This window comes from Tarenaya hassleriana, unplaced genomic scaffold, assembly GCF_000463585.1.
Source record: "Tarenaya hassleriana unplaced genomic scaffold, ASM46358v1 Cleome90, whole genome shotgun sequence".
Lineage (NCBI taxonomy): Eukaryota > Viridiplantae > Streptophyta > Magnoliopsida > Brassicales > Cleomaceae > Tarenaya > Tarenaya hassleriana.
This window is the reverse complement of record NW_010971390.1, coordinates 406,987-426,695: the sequence shown is the minus strand read 5'-3', so window position 1 is coordinate 426,695 and position 19,709 is coordinate 406,987. Positions and strand designations below refer to the sequence as shown.

Below are 19,709 nucleotides of genomic sequence, written 5' to 3'. Positions count from 1 at the left end.
TCATATTAAAAACAAAGGAATATAAGATCCCAATGAGACGAAAACATCAAAATGAAATATAATCTAATACATCACGCATCAGAGAACCAAATTTGGAGTAAGTAGCTGGCAATTCCAGGGTCTGACGGCCGCCATGTTTGCTCTGAAAGCTTTATCGATGTCCTTACGTAGCGCCGATATGTTTTTGAATCTAGAATTGTGTAATCTTGAGTTTCTTTCGATCCAGATAGTGTAAACAAGCAGTTGGCGAGTAATACAAACACCCCAATGACGATGTTTACAATCCCACCTTTCAGGCAGCCATGCAAGTGACGTTTCCCAAGTTGTCTGAGAAGGCAACAGTCCCCCACTTTCTCATTGAAGAGTTATAGAGTTCTTTTGTCATGCTGCATTCATCAAAAAGCAGATGATTTCTGCTTTCTAATTCACCACCACAAAATAAACATGAGGTTTCAGATTGTAATCCCCAATGCATCATACGTTCTCTTGTTGAGCATCGATCAAGAACAAAAAGCCATGTGATGAATGAGTGCTTAGGAGTGTGGAATCTAAACCATATGATTCTGTACATTCGACCTTATTTAGTGTTTTGGGGATACTTGAAACATGCATATAATTGTATTGGTACCCAATTTGGATACAACCGGTAATGGGATGCAAAACATCTGTTTTGTCCCGAGTTTGAATCTCAAATTGGGAAGAGAACGTAATTCCAATCATATGGTTTGATTCTGATTCCAAGATTAACCTGAAACTCGGTTCAGTATACTCGATTATAGAAAGAAAAACTTTTTTGATGAAAACAAAGAAAAAAAAAGAAAATATTTCAGTTGTTAAGAGGACTATCAATTTTTTTTCTGTGTAAATTAATTATTGTTTCAGTTTTATCAATCACTTTGTTTCGTGATATTCCGATTCTTTTTGTAAGTTTTAATTACCTCGGAGATGTTTCTACTTCTAGAGAGATATTTTTTCTTTGTTTATTTAAAGGAAAAAAATAAACAAACGGGCTTTACTACAGTTGACGGCGTTAACGAATTTGGCAAGTTTCCAGAAAATACGGATCTCGTTGACCGTGACGGCGGTTACCTTACGTCAGCGTTCCGTTGATATAAGGTCAGGGTTTGCCTTCACAGTTATCAACCGTTGATATCTGTCCATATCTTCTAAGTATAGCTTAATCAAATTCCTTAATCCATCTTGAATTTCAATTTTTTCTAGATTATATAAAACTCATGTTTTATTTTGTTCTTTTATTCGACTTATAGTTCAGTTTGGATTTTATTTTAACAAAAAATAAATATAAAAAATTATTTGTTGTTAATATTTTATTTTCATGATCATTTAACATTTTTAGCAAGTATTTTTGTTAAAAATGTATTTCCATACCTGTTTATTCTTTGTTAATCCCATTAATTTAGGCCTTGAATGGAAGGTGTTTTTAAAGTTTTTAAAATCTAAAAACCAAAAAAGATAACAACCAAGTTTTTATAAAATTAGTTTTTCTAAAAACTTGGAAAACCACTTTACTAAAAAAATACACTAAAAACCAAAACCAAAATCCAAAAACCAAAATTCAAAAACTAAAACCAAAAACCCAAAATAAAAACTCAATCCATTGAACACCTTAGTTTATAAAACATGGTTGAGTTATAGATTAAATTTATTTTGGATAAAATTATGCGTCGTTCGATTTGATATTATATAATTCAGTTTTTACATAAAAAATTTAGATTTAAAAGCACGCATGAGACAATTTTTTTTTAAAAAAAATCTAAAATCCAATCCTAATCGGAATCAACGGAAGTCGCGTGTCGATTTGACATATATAATTCAGTTTTTTTTACCTTTCGTGCATTTTTAGATCCGAAAATGTCCACTCCTCTCCTACTAAAAAAGTGTTACACCTCGTGTTTTTTTATTTAACACAATAACGTCATCGACGATACAAAGATGAAGAAGAGAGAATGTAAACTACATGATGTTTTTCTCTACTTGAATCAAAGCTCGTTGTCCGAGGCCCCTTGGTTGGATGATTTCCCGTTCACAGCGACAAGCTCAGTGTCGAAAACCAGCGTGGCTCCGCCTGCGAATTCACGACCCAACAGAGGCTTATTTCCATCCTATCTTTACGTTCGGGCAAACCAACCAAATATACATGAAGGAAAGCAAGACAAGCAACTGAACCCATATCATGCAATTCCGGATTAATTCATGCTAAAATGTTCCTTTTGCCATATGGAATTCCAAATAAATTCGGTTTGTACAAGAAGCTCAAGAAAGTTTTTGATTAATAAAATTCACTTTCGGCAGTGACAGAAAAAAGAAGGGCGAAGATGCAGTTTGATAGGTAGGTTTGGAAAAGAAAGGATTAAGGAAAAGATTCTTTATCCCGCTGCTTGCAGGACGCGAAATGGCAGATCATTAGTTTCTTTGGTGTCTAAATTGTTTCGGACTATTATTCTCCGGATTAAAAATTAACCCTTTCGGGTATCATCTATGCACTCAATATTGGATAACGGGGATTGGATGGAAAAAAGGGTAGCAACACTTGATCCACAAAAAGATTTTGAGCAAAGGGGAAGTTCAAGAATTTGGGAAAGCAGAGAATACCAGGGATTTTTGGCGGAGAACCCTGATCACCGTAACCGAGTTTAGATGGGATTTTCAGCTTTCTCTTCTCACCAACGCATGCTCCCAGTAGTCCTTGGTCCCACCCTGCAACAGACGCAGTTACAGTGCCAACTTGTATCTGTGCTTCGCGGAAAAGAAACGATCAAAGAGACGCAGCATTGCTAAACGTGCAACATACCTTTGATGACTTGGCCAGTTCCAAGCTCAAACTCTATAGGGTCACCCCTTTCGAAACTTGAATCAAAGACTGTTCCGTCGGTTAACTTTCCCTGCAGGATTAAACCATGCATAACTATCGAGAATTTTCACGGCTACATTCTTCGTTTTTTTGGTTCATAGACTACATGATCTACAATTCAAAATTTCAAATAGCACTAGATTCAGAGCGATTTTAACAGATAACCACGGACATTTGAAGCTTGTAATTTAGGAATCAATATAAGATTGAAGCTGTAGCAATGTATGGTGGTGAACATTGACAACAGTTCCATTCTCTCATATTACGGAAGTTCAGCCCGAGATCGTCCTTAAATAAAATATCAGCCAACTTGAAGCTTCGATCAACTTACCCGATAGTGGACCTTGACTCGATCTCCTTTGTGAGCCTGAAGTTCACACTTCTGCGGCTTATACTGTAAAGAAAAAGGAAAGTGATGCAAGGGTCAAAACAATACTAAAATTCCAGATGCCAAAATGCAGATAAGCCAAGCCCATTCCCACTTTCTTCCTCAATCACCAAATCAACATAGAACAGAAATCGAGACAGAATATGCACAAGGAATTACCACCAACCTTCCAAAATTACAAGCTTAAAACAAATGCGAATTACTAACATTTTGCAAAGCGAAGAAAATTGCAGAATTGAAGAGATTCCTACAAAAATATGAACCTATGAAAAGTAAATATTGCTAGGGCAAAATTGACAATAGCAACATAAGATCAGCTTATATCCAGGATTCCAAATGCAATATCAGATTCAAATTCACATATCTATCCAATGAATCTTGAATCGGAACCGACAGCTGCGTAGAGATGTAAGCATCATAGTGGATGAATTTTAAAGAGATTTTTTGGACCACCTTGACTCCAATCTGCAACTCCGTCACATCTCCCGACTTCTTCCCGTAAGCTGAAATATATCAATCAAATAACAGACGAACCAAAAACAAACACGATTACATTTCTATGATTCTCACGGGAAAACGATCAGATCAACAGCAAAAAAAAATGATTGGACATCGGGGAAAAACAAAGGGACCGACAAGAAAAACTCATCTAACACTAGAATCCTACACTCGACACCTGAATAATTTGTTTCATACCTAAAGCGAAGACCGCCAACAGAACCAGAACTCCGGAAACTTTCATGGCGGACAGACTCATCTCCACGTTCTTCGCTGTCCTTCTCACCTCCGATCTGATTTTTTCGGGTCCAACTGAATGTATATCTAGTGGCGTCGGCTTAACGCCGAAAAGATGAGCTCAATCAAATGGGCCTAGTTATATAGCCCATTAGTAGGCCCTTGACAATGAAACCTAGAGCCATTATATCGCTTTCTCTGGCCCATGAGCTATTTCTTGATTGCCAAATGTATTTGATATAACAGTTGAAAGAAAATATATTTTCAAATGTCAATAGTCGATTTTTTAAAATGAACATGTTTAGCAATAAAAAATAAACTCCAAAAAAATTGGAATTAAATGAAATTCAATATAAAATGCAGATACATATATATAATTCTTCTGAAACTAAAAAAACTCGGACCCCAAACAAAATCCAAATATCCACCCTAATTAAATACCGGAATCGAATTGAATATTTTTATAAAACCGAAAAAATTGGACCGAACCATTCCCAAACCGAGTGCGAACCGCCCACCCCTAAAATCTTCGCTCCTTCAGGTTGGAAACTAAGAAATTGAAGCAAGAAATTGAGAGAGATGAACCAAGAACCAGACTCACATTGTATCTCAGATCCTCACAGTAGCACCAACAAGGACACAAGAAAATTAGGGTTCTATGTTACAGATAACAAAAGAGATCAACAAGTTGGAGTTCTGCGTATAATCAAATTGCAAATGATGGATATTCAGAGAGAGACATAGTCTCAGCTGATAAATAGACTTCATCCGCAGCCTTGGAGTCATGACAAATCTCTTACAGAAAATCGCCAAGAACAGAACAGACTGTAAGAAAGAAGAAGCACTCTCTCTTCTCGTAAGGGAAGGCCAGAAAACGTATCCGAATTGCAAATCTCGAAACTAAAATACTCCCCTGACCGAGAGTCTTCACAATCACAAGCTCCATTCCGTTGGAAATCGGGTCTGTAATGTGCAAACAAAGCAGAGTTCTGAAGATCAAACTTGATAACCAGCACGATGTGGATGGCTCCAAGGGTGTAAAAGAGATCCATTACTCCCTATTGTAAGCCGAGTTATTTCGCCCGAGCGAGCAATTCAATCATTCATCAGATTCAGTAACTGGGTTTAACCCTTGTTCATGAAATAGACTTCGTCCAACAAAGATCTGTAATTCCTTTCGCCCATCACCAAATCCTTCTTCTTCCATTCCTCGAGTAACTCAAGAGCTTCATTCCCCCTCCTTTCCCTGCACAACTCCGTCAAAACTGTCTTATACGTCAACAAATCTGGAGACATTGAATTCCCCAACATGTCAAACACAACCTCAGCGGCATCATCCAGTCTTCGTTCCATCGCAAGACTGCAGATCAAAACCATATAACAACTCCCATTTGGCACCATCCCTTTGCTCCTCATCTCCTTGTAAAACCCTAAACCCTGACCAACCCTTCGTTTCTCACACAGCCCCTTTGTTATGTAACCATACGTATAGGCATTCGGCTCGCAGCCGTACAAACCCATTTCCCGAAAAACCCTTATGGCTTCATCTACCTCAAGACACTTAGAGTAAGCTTTTATAATCATGTTCAACACAAATGTATCCGGAATCACCCCTACCGTTTTCATCTGCTTCGTCATCGATCTAACAGCGTGCAAGTACACATAACACACATGCAACTTGTTGAATCTCTTCAACAGCGAATTCAGAAGCAAAGTATACGTTTGCAGGTTCGGTTTGGAGTTTTCCGACCGGAGCATCTTCTTGTAAACATCAAAAGCTCGGTTAAACAAGAACTTACGGCCACAGCAGAATCGGATGATGGAGTTGTAGAGAGGAACACTCATTTCACACGCACCGGCGATTACCTCCTCGATTAGGGTTTCGGCGTGTTTGTACCGTTTTCCGCTGGTAAGGAGCTTGATCATTGTACGGTAAGTCTCGTGGTTGTGCTTGTAGCCTCTCTGTTGAGCAGTCCATCGGAAAATGTCGAAGGCCAGATCCGGGTCGGATTGTGCCCGCAACGCCACCACAACGTCCCCGTGAGTGAACCCTGGCTTCAGATTCTGGATCCAAGTCTCGAATTGGATCTCAAGCGGAGTCCGGCTGCGGGTTCGGGTTCTACTCGGGTCGATCGGTGATTCCGGTGGGTTCGGTGCCTCGGACGGAGATGAAGAAGAGGAGGAGGATAGGTGTGCACAGAGTGATGCGCGATTCACGGTGAAGAAGATGGGAGGAAGCTGCGGCGGAGAGAGAACGCCATACCGTTCGAAGACTGTGAGGACGCGGCGGAGGGCCGCCGACATCGTATCGACGGCGGAGGAGATGATCGAACGAGTGAAGAGACTAATAAAGAGAAACTACGAAGTCCTAATATCACTCGAAGGGCCCAATTATTTATAGGCCCAAATATATATTAAGGCCCAAACAGGCCCATTATTCAGCGGAGTCGATCCTTATCCCCTCTCGCGAGCGAATCTTCGCGTAGATACCCAGTTTGTTAAGGGATATTTAGGTAATTTCATATATAATTATTAAAATCTCTCCAGGGGACCACAATTTTATTTTCCTCCGCTTCTCTTTCTCCGCGTTTTCTTAATAATCAGGAAATAGTTTTTTTAATGTCTATATTTATCGCGTTTAATATTTTATTCCGACGATAATTATACTTTGAATTCATATTTATCCTTTTTTTAATTTTATTATTATTTTCCTTCGGTTTCTTCTTCTTCCTCTTCTTCTTAGGAATCTGATTTATACTCCAATGGCTTCCTCAGCAATCTGATTTTCTCTCTCTTCACCGTCTGGTTTATCTCTTCATAGCTCTCTCTCCTCCTCTCCTGTTTTCTGCTGTTTCTTTCTCCTTTTTCTGAGGATAGACGACATTGGTGATCTGTTCAATCGCTTCATCGGATCTTCAAGCTCCTGAAATTCTCTGTTTTGCATCAATGGTGAGAATCGTCCGACTTGATCTCGTGATTTTCTTTTCTCAATACGTTTCAGACTTCTTCTTTTTTACTCGTATGATTTTCGTTTGAATTTTCCTGCTTATCTGTTTTGCTTCTCGGAGCATACGAGACAAAATTTTGGATAAATTCAATTCAATTTTTCTCCATAGAAGCCTATTGATAGAGGAAGACATTACAAGAGGAAAGCAGTTGGCTTGTTTGTTCCTTGTGTTTGTGTGGCTTTTTTTTTGTATTGATGGACCAGAGACAATGATAGAACATCATTGGAGAAATTTATTGTAATCAGTTTCTGAGTTTTGTCTTATGTGCTTCAATAAGATTTGATCTTGCTGTGCTTTGGAAACTAACCGTGTTCCTTTTTATGTTCATTTGTTTCGCCTGTATTCCAATGGATCTTCTATATTACACGTTTCAATCTCGATAGATTGCTTAATTAAGATTTATTACTATGTTAATCTTTCTTATGAATCTTAAGCCAAAGATGAATCAAGTTCGTTTTGATCTTGAAATAAAATTAGCTGTCTTGGGTTTTGAAACTTAGGCTCCGTATCTTTAGGAACAGAATAGATTTCTCCAAATATCTGAATCTATCTGATAAGTATTGCTTCCGTTTCTTACCCTTGTATAATCTATCTATTATCTACTGAATGAATGGCAAAATTATTTATCTCTTTCTGAATTTACTGCTTGGAGGTCTGATATGATTAATTTGCTGTTCTTTTTATAGGTGGGAGTTGTTTGAGTTAGATGTTGATGCTATGAGAAAATTAGGTCGGCAGTGAGTTTCTGAAGGTTTCCTAGAACGGTTCTTGTAGATGATGCTGGCCGATTGCAGCTTGTAGAAGCTGCATTCAAGAATGATGCTTACCTTTCAATTTATATTAACTCAGTCCTACGATGAAAAGCGGGTTTTTGTCGACGATATATATTTCATGCTACAGTCTAGCGGTAAACCGTTTATGAGTGCTGGTGAAAGCTCTTGCGTTAAAATAATAGACACCTCTTTGGTGTGGAGGTTGGCAGAAGCCAATTGACAATTTCTTTTTGTGCTATAGCTAAAAGGGAAATAATGGAAAGGTTAGTTTCTCCCTAGTGCACATATGTGAATCTTTAACATTTTTTTCTATTTGAGTACCTGATGGTTTACCTGTTCGGATTTTTCTCTGTTTAGGTATAAAGTTTTGGAAGAGCTTGGAGATGGTGCCTGCGGTAGTGTATATAAGGCCTTCAATATGGAAACATATGAAGTTGTAAGTTGCTGAACTACATTCTCCCTGTCTTTCTCGTCTCTCTGCGTTTTATTCTTTCATATCCATCTCGTGCTTTGTGAACTCTGGCTGCTTTATTGCCCTAGAAGACAATGGATCTTTACATGCGTTTAAATCTTTTTTCTCTCCACAACTCAGGTTGCTGTCAAGAAAATGAAGAGAAAATTTTACTACTGGGAAGAGTGCATGAACCTACGGGAAGTTAAGGTGCATACCTTCGCATCCTTTACATCTGAACATTATTAACACTGATTTTGCTCACTGGAAGCAGCTCAAAGGCCTTTGTGTTACCTTCAAAGATGCTTATAATATTATGTTCTGCAGGCTCTTCGCAAGCTTAATCATCCCAATGTCATAAAGTTGAAGGAGGTTGTGAGGGAAAATAATGAGCTCTTCTTCATCTTTGAGTGCATGGTAGAGATGATTATCTTCCTTTCCTTTTTTGGGGTGCTCTGTTGGATGTTACTCTTATATTGGTATTTGCTGATCCTGGGTAACTGTCTATTTAGGAACACAATCTGTACCAAATAACGAAAGAACGGGAAACACCTTTTCCGGAAGGGGAAATAAGAAGTTTTATGTCTCAGATGCTGCAAGGGCTGGCTCACATGCATAAGAATGGTTATTTTCATCGGGACCTAAAACCTGGTACATATTTCTGCTTTTTGTCGTGTTGCTATCTTGTTAATTGATATGGAGTTCCATCAGAATCTGCAGTCTTGTTTAGGCAATTTTCCCTAGCTTGAAATGTCTAACCAAATGTTGATCCTGTTTTAAAGAAAACTTGCTGGTGACAAACGATATCCTGAAAATTGCTGACTTTGGGCTGGCTAGAGAAGTTGCATCGCTGCCTCCTTACACCGAGTATGTCTCTACACGTTGGTAAGTAATGTCTTACGATATTGTCTGGCATGCCTGCTGGAATGCTTATGGAGAATCTATAGGTGAAAAGAAATAACTGGGTGACGTTATCTTAGCTGATAGTCCGCTCCTTTGTCTAGGTATCGAGCTCCTGAAGTTTTACTGCAGTCATCATCATACACTCCTGCAGTCGGTGAGCACTGTTTTCTTTTTGTAGATTCTTTTTGTGTGTCTTCCAAACCAAATAAGACTTGAGCGATTGTCTTGAAATGTCTTCGGTGACTCCCTACCCTCCCCGCATTTGTTCTATGTCTCCCTTCTTTTCTCTCTTTTTTCTCTGCTGTATGGTTTTGTAGATGCTTATAGACGCTGATTTTTTTTCCTGGATGAATCATCTGCTAACTTTAAATGGAATTGCAGACATGTGGGCGGTTGGGGCAATATTAGCTGAGCTTTTCATGTTATCCCCTATATTCCCTGGAGAAAGGTGAATTTCTCGTTGGCCTAGTTACTATGTTAGGGGCTGACATGCTATGAGCATTTTGGAACAATAACAAGGCTTATGTTAGCATGTAGTGAAATCTGATAGAATTTCTTTCTTTATGAGCAGCGAAATGGATCAATTATACAAGATCTGCTGTGTTCTTGGTAAGCCGGACTGGACCATTTTCCCTGAAGCAAAAAGCATATCCCGAATAATTAGTATTAGTCATTCAGAGGTCAGTTTTCTGAGTAGAAGATAACGCTGCCCATTTAGTTTGCACCTAGATTTATTGACATTTCTTTTATAATTTCTTGCGGCAGTTTTCACAGCCCCGAATTGCTAATCTCATTTCTAATGCTTCCCTTGAAGCTATTGACTTAATCACTGTGAGTGATCTAATTCACCCTTTCTGTAAAATGAATTATGTTTCTAACCCTTTATCTGATTTTATTTCTTTCACATCTTAGTTTAATATGTTTTTCTTTTTTGATTTCAATAGCAACTCTTATCATGGGATCCTTTGAGACGACCAACTGCAGATCAAGCGCTACAGCATCCATTTTTCAATGTAGTTTGGATTTCCTTTGCTAAAGTTTTGTAGTTCTATTGTTATATTGTTTTAAACATTAAAAGAATCAATGACTTGTGCTCTGCACAGATGGCTAAGCGGGTTTCATATCCACTCCATGACCTCGAGCTGAGACTCAATAACAAGGGTGGTGAGTATTTTGTTTTGCTCCCTGTTTCGTGTATTGTGCATTACAACCCATTCTGCTTTTACATCGGGTCCGGTTGGTCACTTTCCAATTGTGTTATTCTTCAGGAGCAATGCCAAATCTTGAGCTAAACCTCTGGGACTTCGACACAGAACAGGACGAATGTTTTCTTGGCTTGACACTGGGTGTGAAACCAAGTGCTTCTAACTTAGGTAAGCATCTCTCTTATCTCGTGATGGCTAACAATGTATAAAGGAAAATAAAAGTAAACACGGGGTTACGGGATTTGACTATATTTGTGCCTCATGGAGACATCTCAATGGCTACCAAAACATCTCTTCAAATTTTAATTTTTTGGGGTTTCATCTTTCCTTTCCTCTATCCCTTCTCTGGTTTCATCACTTTATGATTTTCTTCTTAATTCTGTTATACACCATCCTCTTGCAGAAATGGTCCACAATGTATCTCAGGGTATGGGTGAGGTAAAGCTCTGTGGTTCCTGTACTCATAAAATGTGAATAGAAATGATAGTAAACTGTTCATTAATGAAAGTTTGTTTTTACGACACAGAATATTCTGTTTTGCTCGGGGCTCAATGACGACGCCGAGCCATCAGGTAAGAAGATAAAGTGTCCTTAATGTATTTCCCTGACAGTGTGGTATGTATCCCTTCCATTTTCGATCTCTAATATCTTTCGTTCTTTGTACATTTACAGTTTTCTGGTCACTTCTATCTTCTGATCAAAATCGCTTCCATGGCGCCTCGGTTGAATCTTCTTCGCCTCTGTCTCTTTCGTTTGGGTCAGTTCCAAAATCCTTACCAATTAAGCCCCTCTCTGTTCAACTTTCCTTTTCTTTTTCCGTCTCTATGCTGGCCTAACTGAAAAATCTGTGGGGGAAGCAGTTCGATTCAGCAACATACAACGATGGGACAACCTCACTCGACGGGGTTCACTGTCGCCTCCTTGCAACCCAACGTCTTGGACCGGTCGTTGCTGGCAGTTTCCGCCCCGTTCCAGCAGCGACATTACCTCTGAATGAATCTCCCCAACTCGTCGGTACAAAAAAGGAAAAACAAAGTGAAGAGTCTGAGCTTAACAGAAGAGAAAAAGAAGTTGTCTTTACCATTTTTTTTTTTAAACTTTTGTATAGCTTCAAGAGTGATACTCTTTCATAAAACGTTACCATTACCAATTCTTAGAGACAGTTTGATGTCCAAAAATACTTGTGGAACCACGACCGACCAAACAAAAGGGTCTCTGTGTAAATGAAAAGAAGTGTTAAAAAAGTTTGTGGTCTTGTTTTTTGGACCTTATAATTTTCTTCTTTTTTTTTTTTTGATGAATATATCTATGTTGATATGGTTGGGACAAACTCAAAAAAATCTCAAAATTTTCTATTTACACCAACAAAACTTTCTACTTAAAATTTATCATAAAAAATTATCAACTATTAATTTGAACAAAAAAGACCATTAACTATATAAAATTTTTAAAAACAATTTTTCACTTTAAATTTGTTATAAAAAAATTAATTATCTATCTACACAATATTTTGTTTTAAAATTTATTATAAAAATTTATAAAATTTAAAGAAAAAACAGATATAAATATATAATTCTAAACATCACAAAAAATATAATCTTTATTTAAATTTATTATATCATAATATTTAAAATTTATATAAATATTTATAAATATCAATCTTTATATAATACATTTATGTAGAAATGTTACATTTAAAATTCAGTATAGTTTATTGGTTATAAATATGAAATTTAAAATTTTATCATATGTTACTATTTGATAGATTGTAAATTGAGTACATTTTATTGGTTATAGATTTCTATATTTAAAATAGAATGTGTTTTGAGAATTTTAAATAATTGAAAGTTTTTTTTATTAAAACTACTTTATAAAATCTATAAAAAAAAATAAAATGATAATTTGCAATCTCTAAAATAATAATAGATAATAAAATTTTAAATATAATATTTACAACCAATAAAATATACTCAATTTATAATCTATTAATATTAATATACACTTTTTATTTTTTTATAAATAAAATTCTTTATTAAAATTAATAATTGATTTTTTTTATTACAAATTAAAAGTGAAAAAATGTTTTTAAAAAATTATATAGTTAATGGTTTTTTTGTTCAAAATTAATAGTTGATGATTTTTTATGATGAATTTTAAGTAGAAGGTTTTTTTTATGTAAGTAAGAAACTTGAAGATTTTTTTTTTGAGTTTGTCCCAATATGGTTTGACATGACATTATATAAAAAATATTCTTATTTTGCTATTTTTACTTAAAACATATTTCGTTTCCGCTGTGATCAACATATAGTGTGATCACATTTTGTTTTTATTGATTATAATGTTAAATTTATGGTGATCTCCCTAATTTATTATGTTTATACCTTATATATCTTAGTAATTATTTGATTAAAACATCATAAATTTTAAACATGAGTCACGTGATCAAAATTGGAAAAAGATATCTGTTGAGTTAAAAATAGTTTTTTGATAATGCCAGTTTGACAGATACGCAATTTTTATCTGTCTTTCTACAAACAAGACCCGGTTTTATGTTTCATGTCTTCTGTTTTGATTTTTTCAGTCTTCAAAAAGCTATATAATATATGTATAGGTTGTGGTAAATATACATATTTTATTCAAAAGTCACCGTCTTTTGACAAACCCTCAACGGCTTCGTTCTCGGTTCGCTTCCTCATGGCGGAGTAAGTTTCTCCCAATGCTCATTTCGTTTTCCCGCTTTCACTTCTGTGGTCTTTTAAAGCTTCAATCTTGGTTTGTGTCCGATCATGTTTGGCTCACCAGAAACTTAAAGATTAGGGCTTTGTCCAATGCCAGACCCTGAGGATGCAGAACAAGTGGACGATGAACCCTTTTTTCTCCTGACTGAGGAATGTAAATCGCTTTCTCTTCTTTATTCTTAGTGATGTTGATGAAACTTGCATTCAATTACTGTTCATTAACTATTCTCCAGCTTACAGACCAGAGCAAAATCATTGCAAATCTTGAAATCCTTTGCAGATCACGTTTTCTTCGTTTTTTTTTTATATGAGACCCACAATGACAGGGATAGCAATGAGTCTTGGTACTGAGAGCCATATCATCCACATAGCTAATAATCATATCACTATAGATGAGTCTTTATCAGATCCGAGGCAATTTTGAAGAAATAAATGGCCAAAACTGTATCGGGTCCTCCTTTGTTCTTTCTGATTCAGATTCATGTTTCACTTGAGAGTGATATCATCCCTTTGGGTCACACCATTTCTCTGGAGATGAAACTTCAGTAAGAACTGAGGGGACAAAATCTTTGTTTTCTCTTTTTAACTGCTTGATATTCCAATACTTCAGAGACTCTTCTTTTCTATTCCTTGCAATGCATGCTAATCCGTCTGTGTCATCGCAATTCACATAATTCATCCTGTATTTGTGTGGAACCTGCAATAGAGGTTGAAATAGACAGGACAGGACCATCAAACATGTGTTTTTTTTTTTTGTGTGTGGTGGTAATTCAAATCAGTTTAAGGTTTTTTCTCCACCTGTGACATGTGGTCTTGAAAGCTAAAGAGATTTTTTAAATCTAGGATTGCTTCAAAGGCGGTACCCACCATTGTTTTTCCCATGTGACAAAATTTGGATGAATGTTTAGTTTAGTGACAAATGAAGCTTGACTCTTCTGTATAAGAAGAACAAAGCTATGCCCGCAGTTCTCAACATTTTTCTTCACTGTCTCATAACTCCCGCAATGACCTTTTCTTTCCCTGCAACTCTTTCTCTCTTCTCCTTACTATTTCTGATCGTTGGTTATGTTTTTGTCCGGAAATCGGGTGAAAGAATAAGGAAATGTGAAGGTGGCGACTCGGGCATGCCGGAACCTTCGGGAGCTTTGCCTTTGATCGGCCATCTCCATCTTCTCCGTGGTAAAGATCTCGTCTTTAAGAAATTTGCCGCCATATCTGACAAGCTTGGCCCTATCTTTTCTCTTAAGATAGGGGCTTACAGATTGGTGGTCGTGAGCGATCCAGAAACCGTTAGAGACTGTTTCGCTACCAATGACGTGGTTTTAGCCACCAGGCCGAACATATCCATAGGTCGGTATGTTGGATATAACAATGCAATCCTCGCGTTAGCACCCTATGGAGATTACTGGCGTGAGTTGCGGAAGATCACCACCATCTATCTCTTCTCGAATCATAGGATAGAGATGCTGGGCCACATCCGTTTAAACGAAGTTAATGTGTTTATCAAACACTTGTACACAACTACCGTGGATAGAGGTAGTTCCCTGGTCAGGATGGACACGTTATTGGAGTTCATGACGTTCAATATAATCCTTAGGACAGTGGCTGGGAAGAGGATCGAGTATGGGGAAATGGGATGCGAGGAATGGCGTTATAAGAAGGCGATACAACAGACAGAGTACTTATGGGGCGTTTTCATGGTAGGTGATGCTATCCCGTGGCTAGAATGGATGGATTTTGCTAAAGTATCTCTTATGAAGAAAACCGCTAAGGAGCTCGACGGTGTCATCTCGAAGTGGCTCGAAGAACATCTCGAGAAAAGATTGAGGAACGGAAACGATGAGGAAAGTCTTGATCAAGAGAAGACTATCATGGATCTATTGCTCGATGTCTTGCCCGAGGATGTTCTAATGTCTGGCCACACCCGTGATATCATTGTCAAGTCAACTGCTTTGGTAAGCATTTCCACAACGCACTGATTTGATGTTGTTCCTCTTTTGCTTGCCAGCCTCTAATCCTTCGTGATATGTTGCAGATTCTTACATTAACAGGTTCAGACAGTGCATACATCACTCTGATATGGACAGTATCCTTGTTGCTGAACAACCCGAGTGTTTTAAAAGCCGCTCAAGATGAAATCGACGTTATCGTCGGAAAAGGAAGATGGGTCGAAGAATCTGACATTAGAAACCTCAAGTTCTTACAAGCCATCGTCAAGGAAACTCACCGGCTTTACCCACCTGCTCCTCTTACAGGTAACAAATCCCAAAACCCTAATAAAAAAACCTCAAACTTGTAGCGATCGATCATGGCTATTGATGATTCTTGATGGACAGGGATCCGAGAAGCTAGCGAGGATTGTTACGTGGGTGGATACCGTGTAACCAAAGGTACCCGTCTGCTCGTAAACATCTGGAAACTTCACCGGGATCCCAAGATTTGGCCGGAGCCTGAAACGTTCAGACCGGAGAGGTTTATGGAGGAGAAACCGAAATGCGAGCAGAGCGGATACGGGTACATGCCCTTCGGCCTGGGTAGAAGGTCGTGCCCGGGCATGAATCTCGGGTTAAGAGTGGTTTACTTGGTGCTTGCTCGGTTGCTTCAGGGCTTTGAGGTGAGGAGGGACTCGGTCGAGCCGTTGGGTATGGCTGAAGGACCTGGCCTTGCTCTGACAAAAGTGGAACCGGTAGAAATCTCGGTTATGCCGCGTCTTGAACCGGAGCTGTACCGGCTCACTTAAACCGGTCATTTGCTGTATTATCTTCTGCCCTTTGCGTTACAAATAAGAAAGATCTTTGTCTCTGTAATTTCAGTTCCTGAGGAACCAAACCCAAAAGGTCCAACCCTCGTTTCATTTCGTTTTTAATTTTCCGCTTTCACTTCTGTCCCCTGGTAAAGCTTCTGGGTTTGTTGTCCGATTATGTTCGCTTTTGCCAGAAACCTTGAAAGATTAGGGTTTTGTCCGATACCATATATTACGGATAGATGTGGAACAAGTGGACGATGGATCCAATTTAACCTAAAAGGAAATCAAATCAGGCCAATCATTCATTTCCTTTTTCGATTTTTTTTATAAAAAAATTAGTGACGTTGAAAGAAGCTTGTGTCATCGCAATTTCTTTTGATTAGCCAACCACCCTCTCCAAACTTGCGGACCAAATAAAAAATCATTGCAAATCTATTAAAATAATAAAAAAGGGTATGGGACCCACATTGAGAGAGTCTGTAAATGCAAATTAATATCGTCCACATAGCTTAATCTTTTATTGAATCCCAAACAATTTTGGTGAAACAAATGGCCAAAACAGTGTTGGGTCATCTTCTTTTTTTTTTTTTTTCTTATCAAGTATTATTTTTTTCCTGATTCAGAGTTTTCATTCATTATGGGTGAGCCCGCACTTAGCCCGAGGGTTTCGAGTTCGGATCCGGACGGGACCTATTTTTTTCGAACCTAAATAACCAAACTTAAAACTAGGGTGGTCATTTCCGTTTTCCATTCGTGTTCAATTCGGTTCAATTATCAGTTATAGAAAATCTTTTAACTAGTCGGTTTTATTCGATTCCAATTTTTATAAAGAAATTTTTAGATATTTTAAAAACAATAGTTTTTCATGATTTTTTAAATTCGGTTCGATTCGAGATTTTTTAGAAAATATCGTTCAAAAATTTTAGACGATTCAGTTCGAATTTGAAAAATTCGGTTTTTTTTTTTAAAATAATCATTAGAATCGTGGGCACCGCTAACTTAAATGGCTAAAGAAACCTCTGACAACTAGCTCTTGACCAAACAGTCTTAAAGAAATTCAAAAAATTATAGCAAGAAATTGAGAACGAATCTCTGTAACATATATATTTTTTAATTTCTTGTTTCTGTTTGACGGATATTAAAGATAGAAGACGGTATTTACAATCCATCATTACAACTATTTATACAATATTTTATTATACCTATCTAGATTTTTATATAAAATCTTATAAAAATTAGGTAATGAGAAAATTAAATTTGATCCATTAAAATAAACATTAACCCAAAATCAAATTTAATTCAACAAACTTGTAATAGAGGTCGAGTAGACAGGTCGGCATCATTGGAACATGATTTTTTTTTTTCTGGATGTACTTCATTGCATTGTAATCGATTTCTCTCCACAAAATATATGTGATCTTGAAAAACGAAAGAGATTTCACATTTGCATGAAAAAAAAATTACTGAGATCCCCATGGCATAAAAATGAAGTGAATAGTTTTTGCATGAAATTAATTTAGAGATGGATTATCATATTTAGTGAATAATTTTTGTATGGAAAATCTAAATATTTTGCATGAAAACTCACCACAGTAAGTAAGACGTCATATTTAGCGAATAATTTTTGGACCGCTGCACCATTACCAGAAAAAAAAAAAAACAATTGGACCGCCTGTTTGGTGATAAGTGAAGCTTGAGTCTTCTACATAAGAACAAAGCTATTGCCCACTTCTCTCAAAGACATTTCCTTTTCGCAATGAATTTTTCTTTCCCTGCAGCTCTTTCTCTCTTCTTCTCCCTGGTGTTTCTAATCATCGGTTACGTTTTCGTCAAGAAATCGGGCGAAAGAAGAAGGAAATGTGAAGGTGGCGACTCGGGCATGCCGGAACCTTCGGGAGCTTTGCCCTTGATCGGCCATCTCCATCTTCTCCGCGGTAAAGATCTCGTCTTTAAGAAATTTGCCGCCATGTCCGATAAGCTCGGCCCTATCTTCTCTCTTAAGATAGGGACTTACAGATTGGTGGTCGTGAGCGATTCAGAAACAGTTAGGGACTGTTTCACGGCTAGTGACCAGGTTTTAGCCAACAGACCGAACATATCCTTGGGCCGTTATGTCGGATATAACAACGCGATCCTCGCTCTAGCGCCCTATGGAGACTACTGGCGTGAGCTGCGGAAGATCACCACCATCCATCTCTTCTCCAATCATCGGATAGAGATGCTCGGCCATGTCCGTTTATCCGAAGTGAGCGCGTTTATCAAACACTTGTACACTACTACTATGGAGAGAGGCAGCTCCATGGTCGGGATGGACACGTTATTGGAGTTCATGACGTTTAATATAATCCTTAGGACTGTGGTCGGGAAGAGGATTGAGTATGGGGAAGTGGAACGTGAGGAATGGCGATATAAGAAAGCGATAAAGCAGATGGAGCACTTGGCTGGTATTTTCATGGTGGGAGATGCTATTCCATTGCTAGAATGGTTGGATTTTGCTAACGTATCTTCCATGAAGAACACTGCAAAAGAGCTCGATGCGGTGATCTCGAAGTGGCTCCAAGAACATCTCGAGGAAAGATCGGGAAATGGAAACGATGAGATAGGTCTTGACCAGGACAAGACTGTCATGGATCTACTGATCGATGTCTTGCCTGAGGATGTTGTAATGTCTGGCCACACTCGTGACACCATTGTCAAGGCAACTACTTTGGTAAACTAAGCTCTTTTCATTGATAATTGTTCATCCTTGCTTATCAGTTTGAAGGTGGCGGCAGACAATAATTCAGCATCTAACCATTCTTGATATGTTGCAGATCCTTACATTAACAGGTTCAGACAGCACATTCATTACTCTGATATGGGCAGTGTCCTTATTACTAAACAACCCGAGCGTTTTGAAAACCGCGCAAGATGAGATGGATGATATCGTCGGAAAAGGAAGATGGGTCGAAGAATCCGACATAAGAAACCTCAAGTTCTTACAAGCCATCATCAAGGAAACTCACCGGCTTTACCCACCTGCTCCTCTTACAGGTAACATATCCGAAACCCTAATCGAAAAACCTCAAACTCAATCGATCATGGTGTTGGATTCTTGACGAACAGGGATCAGAGAAGCTAGCGAGGATTGTTACGTGGGTGGATACCGTATAAGCAAAGGCACCCGTCTACTCATAAACTTATGGAAACTTCACCGGGATCCCAAGATTTGGCAAGAGCCTGAAGTTTTCAGACCAGAGAGGTTTATGGTGGAGGAGACGAAGGGATGGGACAAGAGTGGTTACGAGTACATTCCCTTCAGTTCGGGGCGGAGGTCGTGTCCGGGCATGAACCTTGGCCTACGAGTCGTTTACTTGGTGCTTGCTAGGTTGCTTCAGGGCTTTGAGCTACGGAGAGTTTCAGATGAACCACTGGACATGGCCGAAGGGCCTGGTCTTGCTCTGCCTAAAGTTGAACCGATTGAAGTTTCGGTTATGCCCCGTCTTGAACCGGATCTGTACTAGGTTATCTGAACCGATCTTTTGCTATATTATCTTCTGCCTTTTGCGTGACAAATAAGAAAGATCTTTGTATGTATGTATATATTACCGAGTAACGATGTATCAAAAAAAAATATATATTACCGAGTAACGTTAGATTCGTAGAAAAATAAGGTATTTGGAAAAAAAAAACATGATTGAATCTTGATTCGAACCCTACTCAGCTCTCGCCTCCTCTCACCTTTGCAACTCGTGTCCGGCCAGGACTCGGGTTTTTTGCCGGCAAATGACCCAACCTCGTACTCGCTGGTCATCGGGCGGGCGGGCCCTAACAAAAAAGGGCTCAACCTTTTAATTCTTGTGCTCAGAATTCGTCTGTTTTCACGGGCAGAACCGCTTTAGCCACCAGGC

At 38.2% G+C, this 19,709-nt stretch overlaps 5 protein-coding genes across 8 annotated transcripts; 3 read left to right on the top strand and 2 right to left on the bottom strand.

Annotated features, from left to right (window-relative positions):
- Positions 1-1,873: 1,873 nt before the first annotated feature.
- LOC104804637 (peptidyl-prolyl cis-trans isomerase FKBP15-1) lies at positions 1,874-4,081 on the bottom strand. Its single transcript, XM_010528974.1, has 6 exons — positions 3,957-4,081; positions 3,714-3,763; positions 3,204-3,266; positions 2,813-2,903; positions 2,614-2,718; positions 1,874-2,086 (listed from the first exon to the last, which is right to left on the bottom strand). The coding sequence occupies exons 1-6, from the start codon at positions 4,015-4,017 to the stop codon at positions 2,001-2,003; spliced, it is 456 nt and encodes a 151-aa protein (XP_010527276.1). The 5' UTR covers positions 4,018-4,081; the 3' UTR covers positions 1,874-2,000.
- A 494-nt stretch (positions 4,082-4,575) lies between these two features.
- On the bottom strand, positions 4,576-6,332 carry LOC104804636 (pentatricopeptide repeat-containing protein At3g25210, mitochondrial). Its single transcript, XM_010528973.1, has one exon. It carries the CDS (start codon positions 6,297-6,299, stop codon positions 5,121-5,123), a length of 1,179 nt encoding a protein of 392 aa, XP_010527275.1. The 5' UTR covers positions 6,300-6,332; the 3' UTR covers positions 4,576-5,120.
- A 356-nt stretch (positions 6,333-6,688) lies between these two features.
- LOC104804635 (serine/threonine-protein kinase MHK-like) lies at positions 6,689-11,604 on the top strand. Its single transcript, XM_010528972.2, has 18 exons — positions 6,689-6,944; positions 7,690-8,039; positions 8,134-8,212; positions 8,369-8,437; positions 8,555-8,644; positions 8,740-8,878; positions 9,010-9,112; positions 9,232-9,284; positions 9,512-9,578; positions 9,702-9,810; positions 9,896-9,961; positions 10,075-10,143; positions 10,234-10,294; positions 10,399-10,503; positions 10,739-10,773; positions 10,862-10,907; positions 11,008-11,092; positions 11,196-11,604. Exons 2-18 carry the CDS (start codon positions 8,032-8,034, stop codon positions 11,326-11,328), a joined length of 1,317 nt encoding a protein of 438 aa, XP_010527274.1. The 5' UTR covers positions 6,689-6,944; positions 7,690-8,031; the 3' UTR covers positions 11,329-11,604.
- Positions 11,605-12,980: 1,376 nt separating this feature from the next.
- On the top strand, positions 12,981-15,875 carry LOC104804634 (cytochrome P450 82G1-like). Of its 4 annotated transcripts, XM_010528970.2 has the most exons (5): positions 12,981-13,037; positions 13,138-13,227; positions 14,167-15,028; positions 15,109-15,328; positions 15,410-15,875. In XM_010528970.2, exons 3-5 carry the CDS (start codon positions 14,198-14,200, stop codon positions 15,811-15,813), a joined length of 1,455 nt encoding a protein of 484 aa, XP_010527272.1. In that variant the 5' UTR covers positions 12,981-13,037; positions 13,138-13,227; positions 14,167-14,197; the 3' UTR covers positions 15,814-15,875. The 4 variants fall into 4 exon arrangements, with proteins under 4 accessions (XP_010527272.1, XP_010527271.1, XP_010527270.1 ...); XM_010528969.1 differs by lacking the exon at positions 13,138-13,227 and having other exon boundaries at positions 12,999-13,037; XM_010528968.2 differs by lacking the exons at positions 12,981-13,037; positions 13,138-13,227 and adding an exon at positions 13,290-13,618.
- A 1,673-nt stretch (positions 15,876-17,548) lies between these two features.
- Positions 17,549-19,521, top strand: LOC104804632 (cytochrome P450 82G1-like). The gene is made up of 3 exons (XM_010528966.1): positions 17,549-18,529; positions 18,633-18,852; positions 18,925-19,521. The coding sequence occupies exons 1-3, from the start codon at positions 17,576-17,578 to the stop codon at positions 19,320-19,322; spliced, it is 1,572 nt and encodes a 523-aa protein (XP_010527268.1). The 5' UTR covers positions 17,549-17,575; the 3' UTR covers positions 19,323-19,521.
- The last annotated feature ends 188 nt before the right edge of the window (positions 19,522-19,709 follow it).

Bases quoted from the DNA above. Each gene is read 5' to 3' on its own strand.
- LOC104804635 (XM_010528972.2), top strand. The intron at 9,113-9,231 runs GTAAGTAATGTC...TCCTTTGTCTAG, and splicing joins GAGTATGTCTCTACACGTTG to GTATCGAGCTCCTGAAGTTT. The intron at 9,579-9,701 runs GTGAATTTCTCG...CTTTATGAGCAG, and splicing joins CCTATATTCCCTGGAGAAAG to CGAAATGGATCAATTATACA.
- LOC104804632 (XM_010528966.1), top strand. From the start codon at position 17,576: ATGAATTTTTCTTTCCCTGCAGCTCTTTCTCTCTTCTTCTCCCTGGTG. The intron at 18,530-18,632 runs GTAAACTAAGCT...GATATGTTGCAG, and splicing joins TTGTCAAGGCAACTACTTTG to ATCCTTACATTAACAGGTTC. The intron at 18,853-18,924 runs GTAACATATCCG...CTTGACGAACAG, and splicing joins CCCACCTGCTCCTCTTACAG to GGATCAGAGAAGCTAGCGAG.
- LOC104804637 (XM_010528974.1), bottom strand. From the start codon at position 4,017: ATGAGTCTGTCCGCCATGAAAGTTTCCGGAGTTCTGGTTCTGTTGGCG. The intron at 3,267-3,713 runs GTGGTCCAAAAA...TTTTCTTTACAG, and splicing joins AGTTGCAGATTGGAGTCAAG to TATAAGCCGCAGAAGTGTGA. The intron at 2,904-3,203 runs GTAAGTTGATCG...TTAATCCTGCAG, and splicing joins GAGTCAAGGTCCACTATCGG to GGAAAGTTAACCGACGGAAC.
- LOC104804636 (XM_010528973.1), bottom strand. From the start codon at position 6,299: ATGTCGGCGGCCCTCCGCCGCGTCCTCACAGTCTTCGAACGGTATGGC.
- LOC104804634 (XM_010528967.2), top strand. From the start codon at position 14,030: ATGCCCGCAGTTCTCAACATTTTTCTTCACTGTCTCATAACTCCCGCA. The intron at 15,029-15,108 runs GTAAGCATTTCC...GATATGTTGCAG, and splicing joins TTGTCAAGTCAACTGCTTTG to ATTCTTACATTAACAGGTTC. The intron at 15,329-15,409 runs GTAACAAATCCC...CTTGATGGACAG, and splicing joins CCCACCTGCTCCTCTTACAG to GGATCCGAGAAGCTAGCGAG.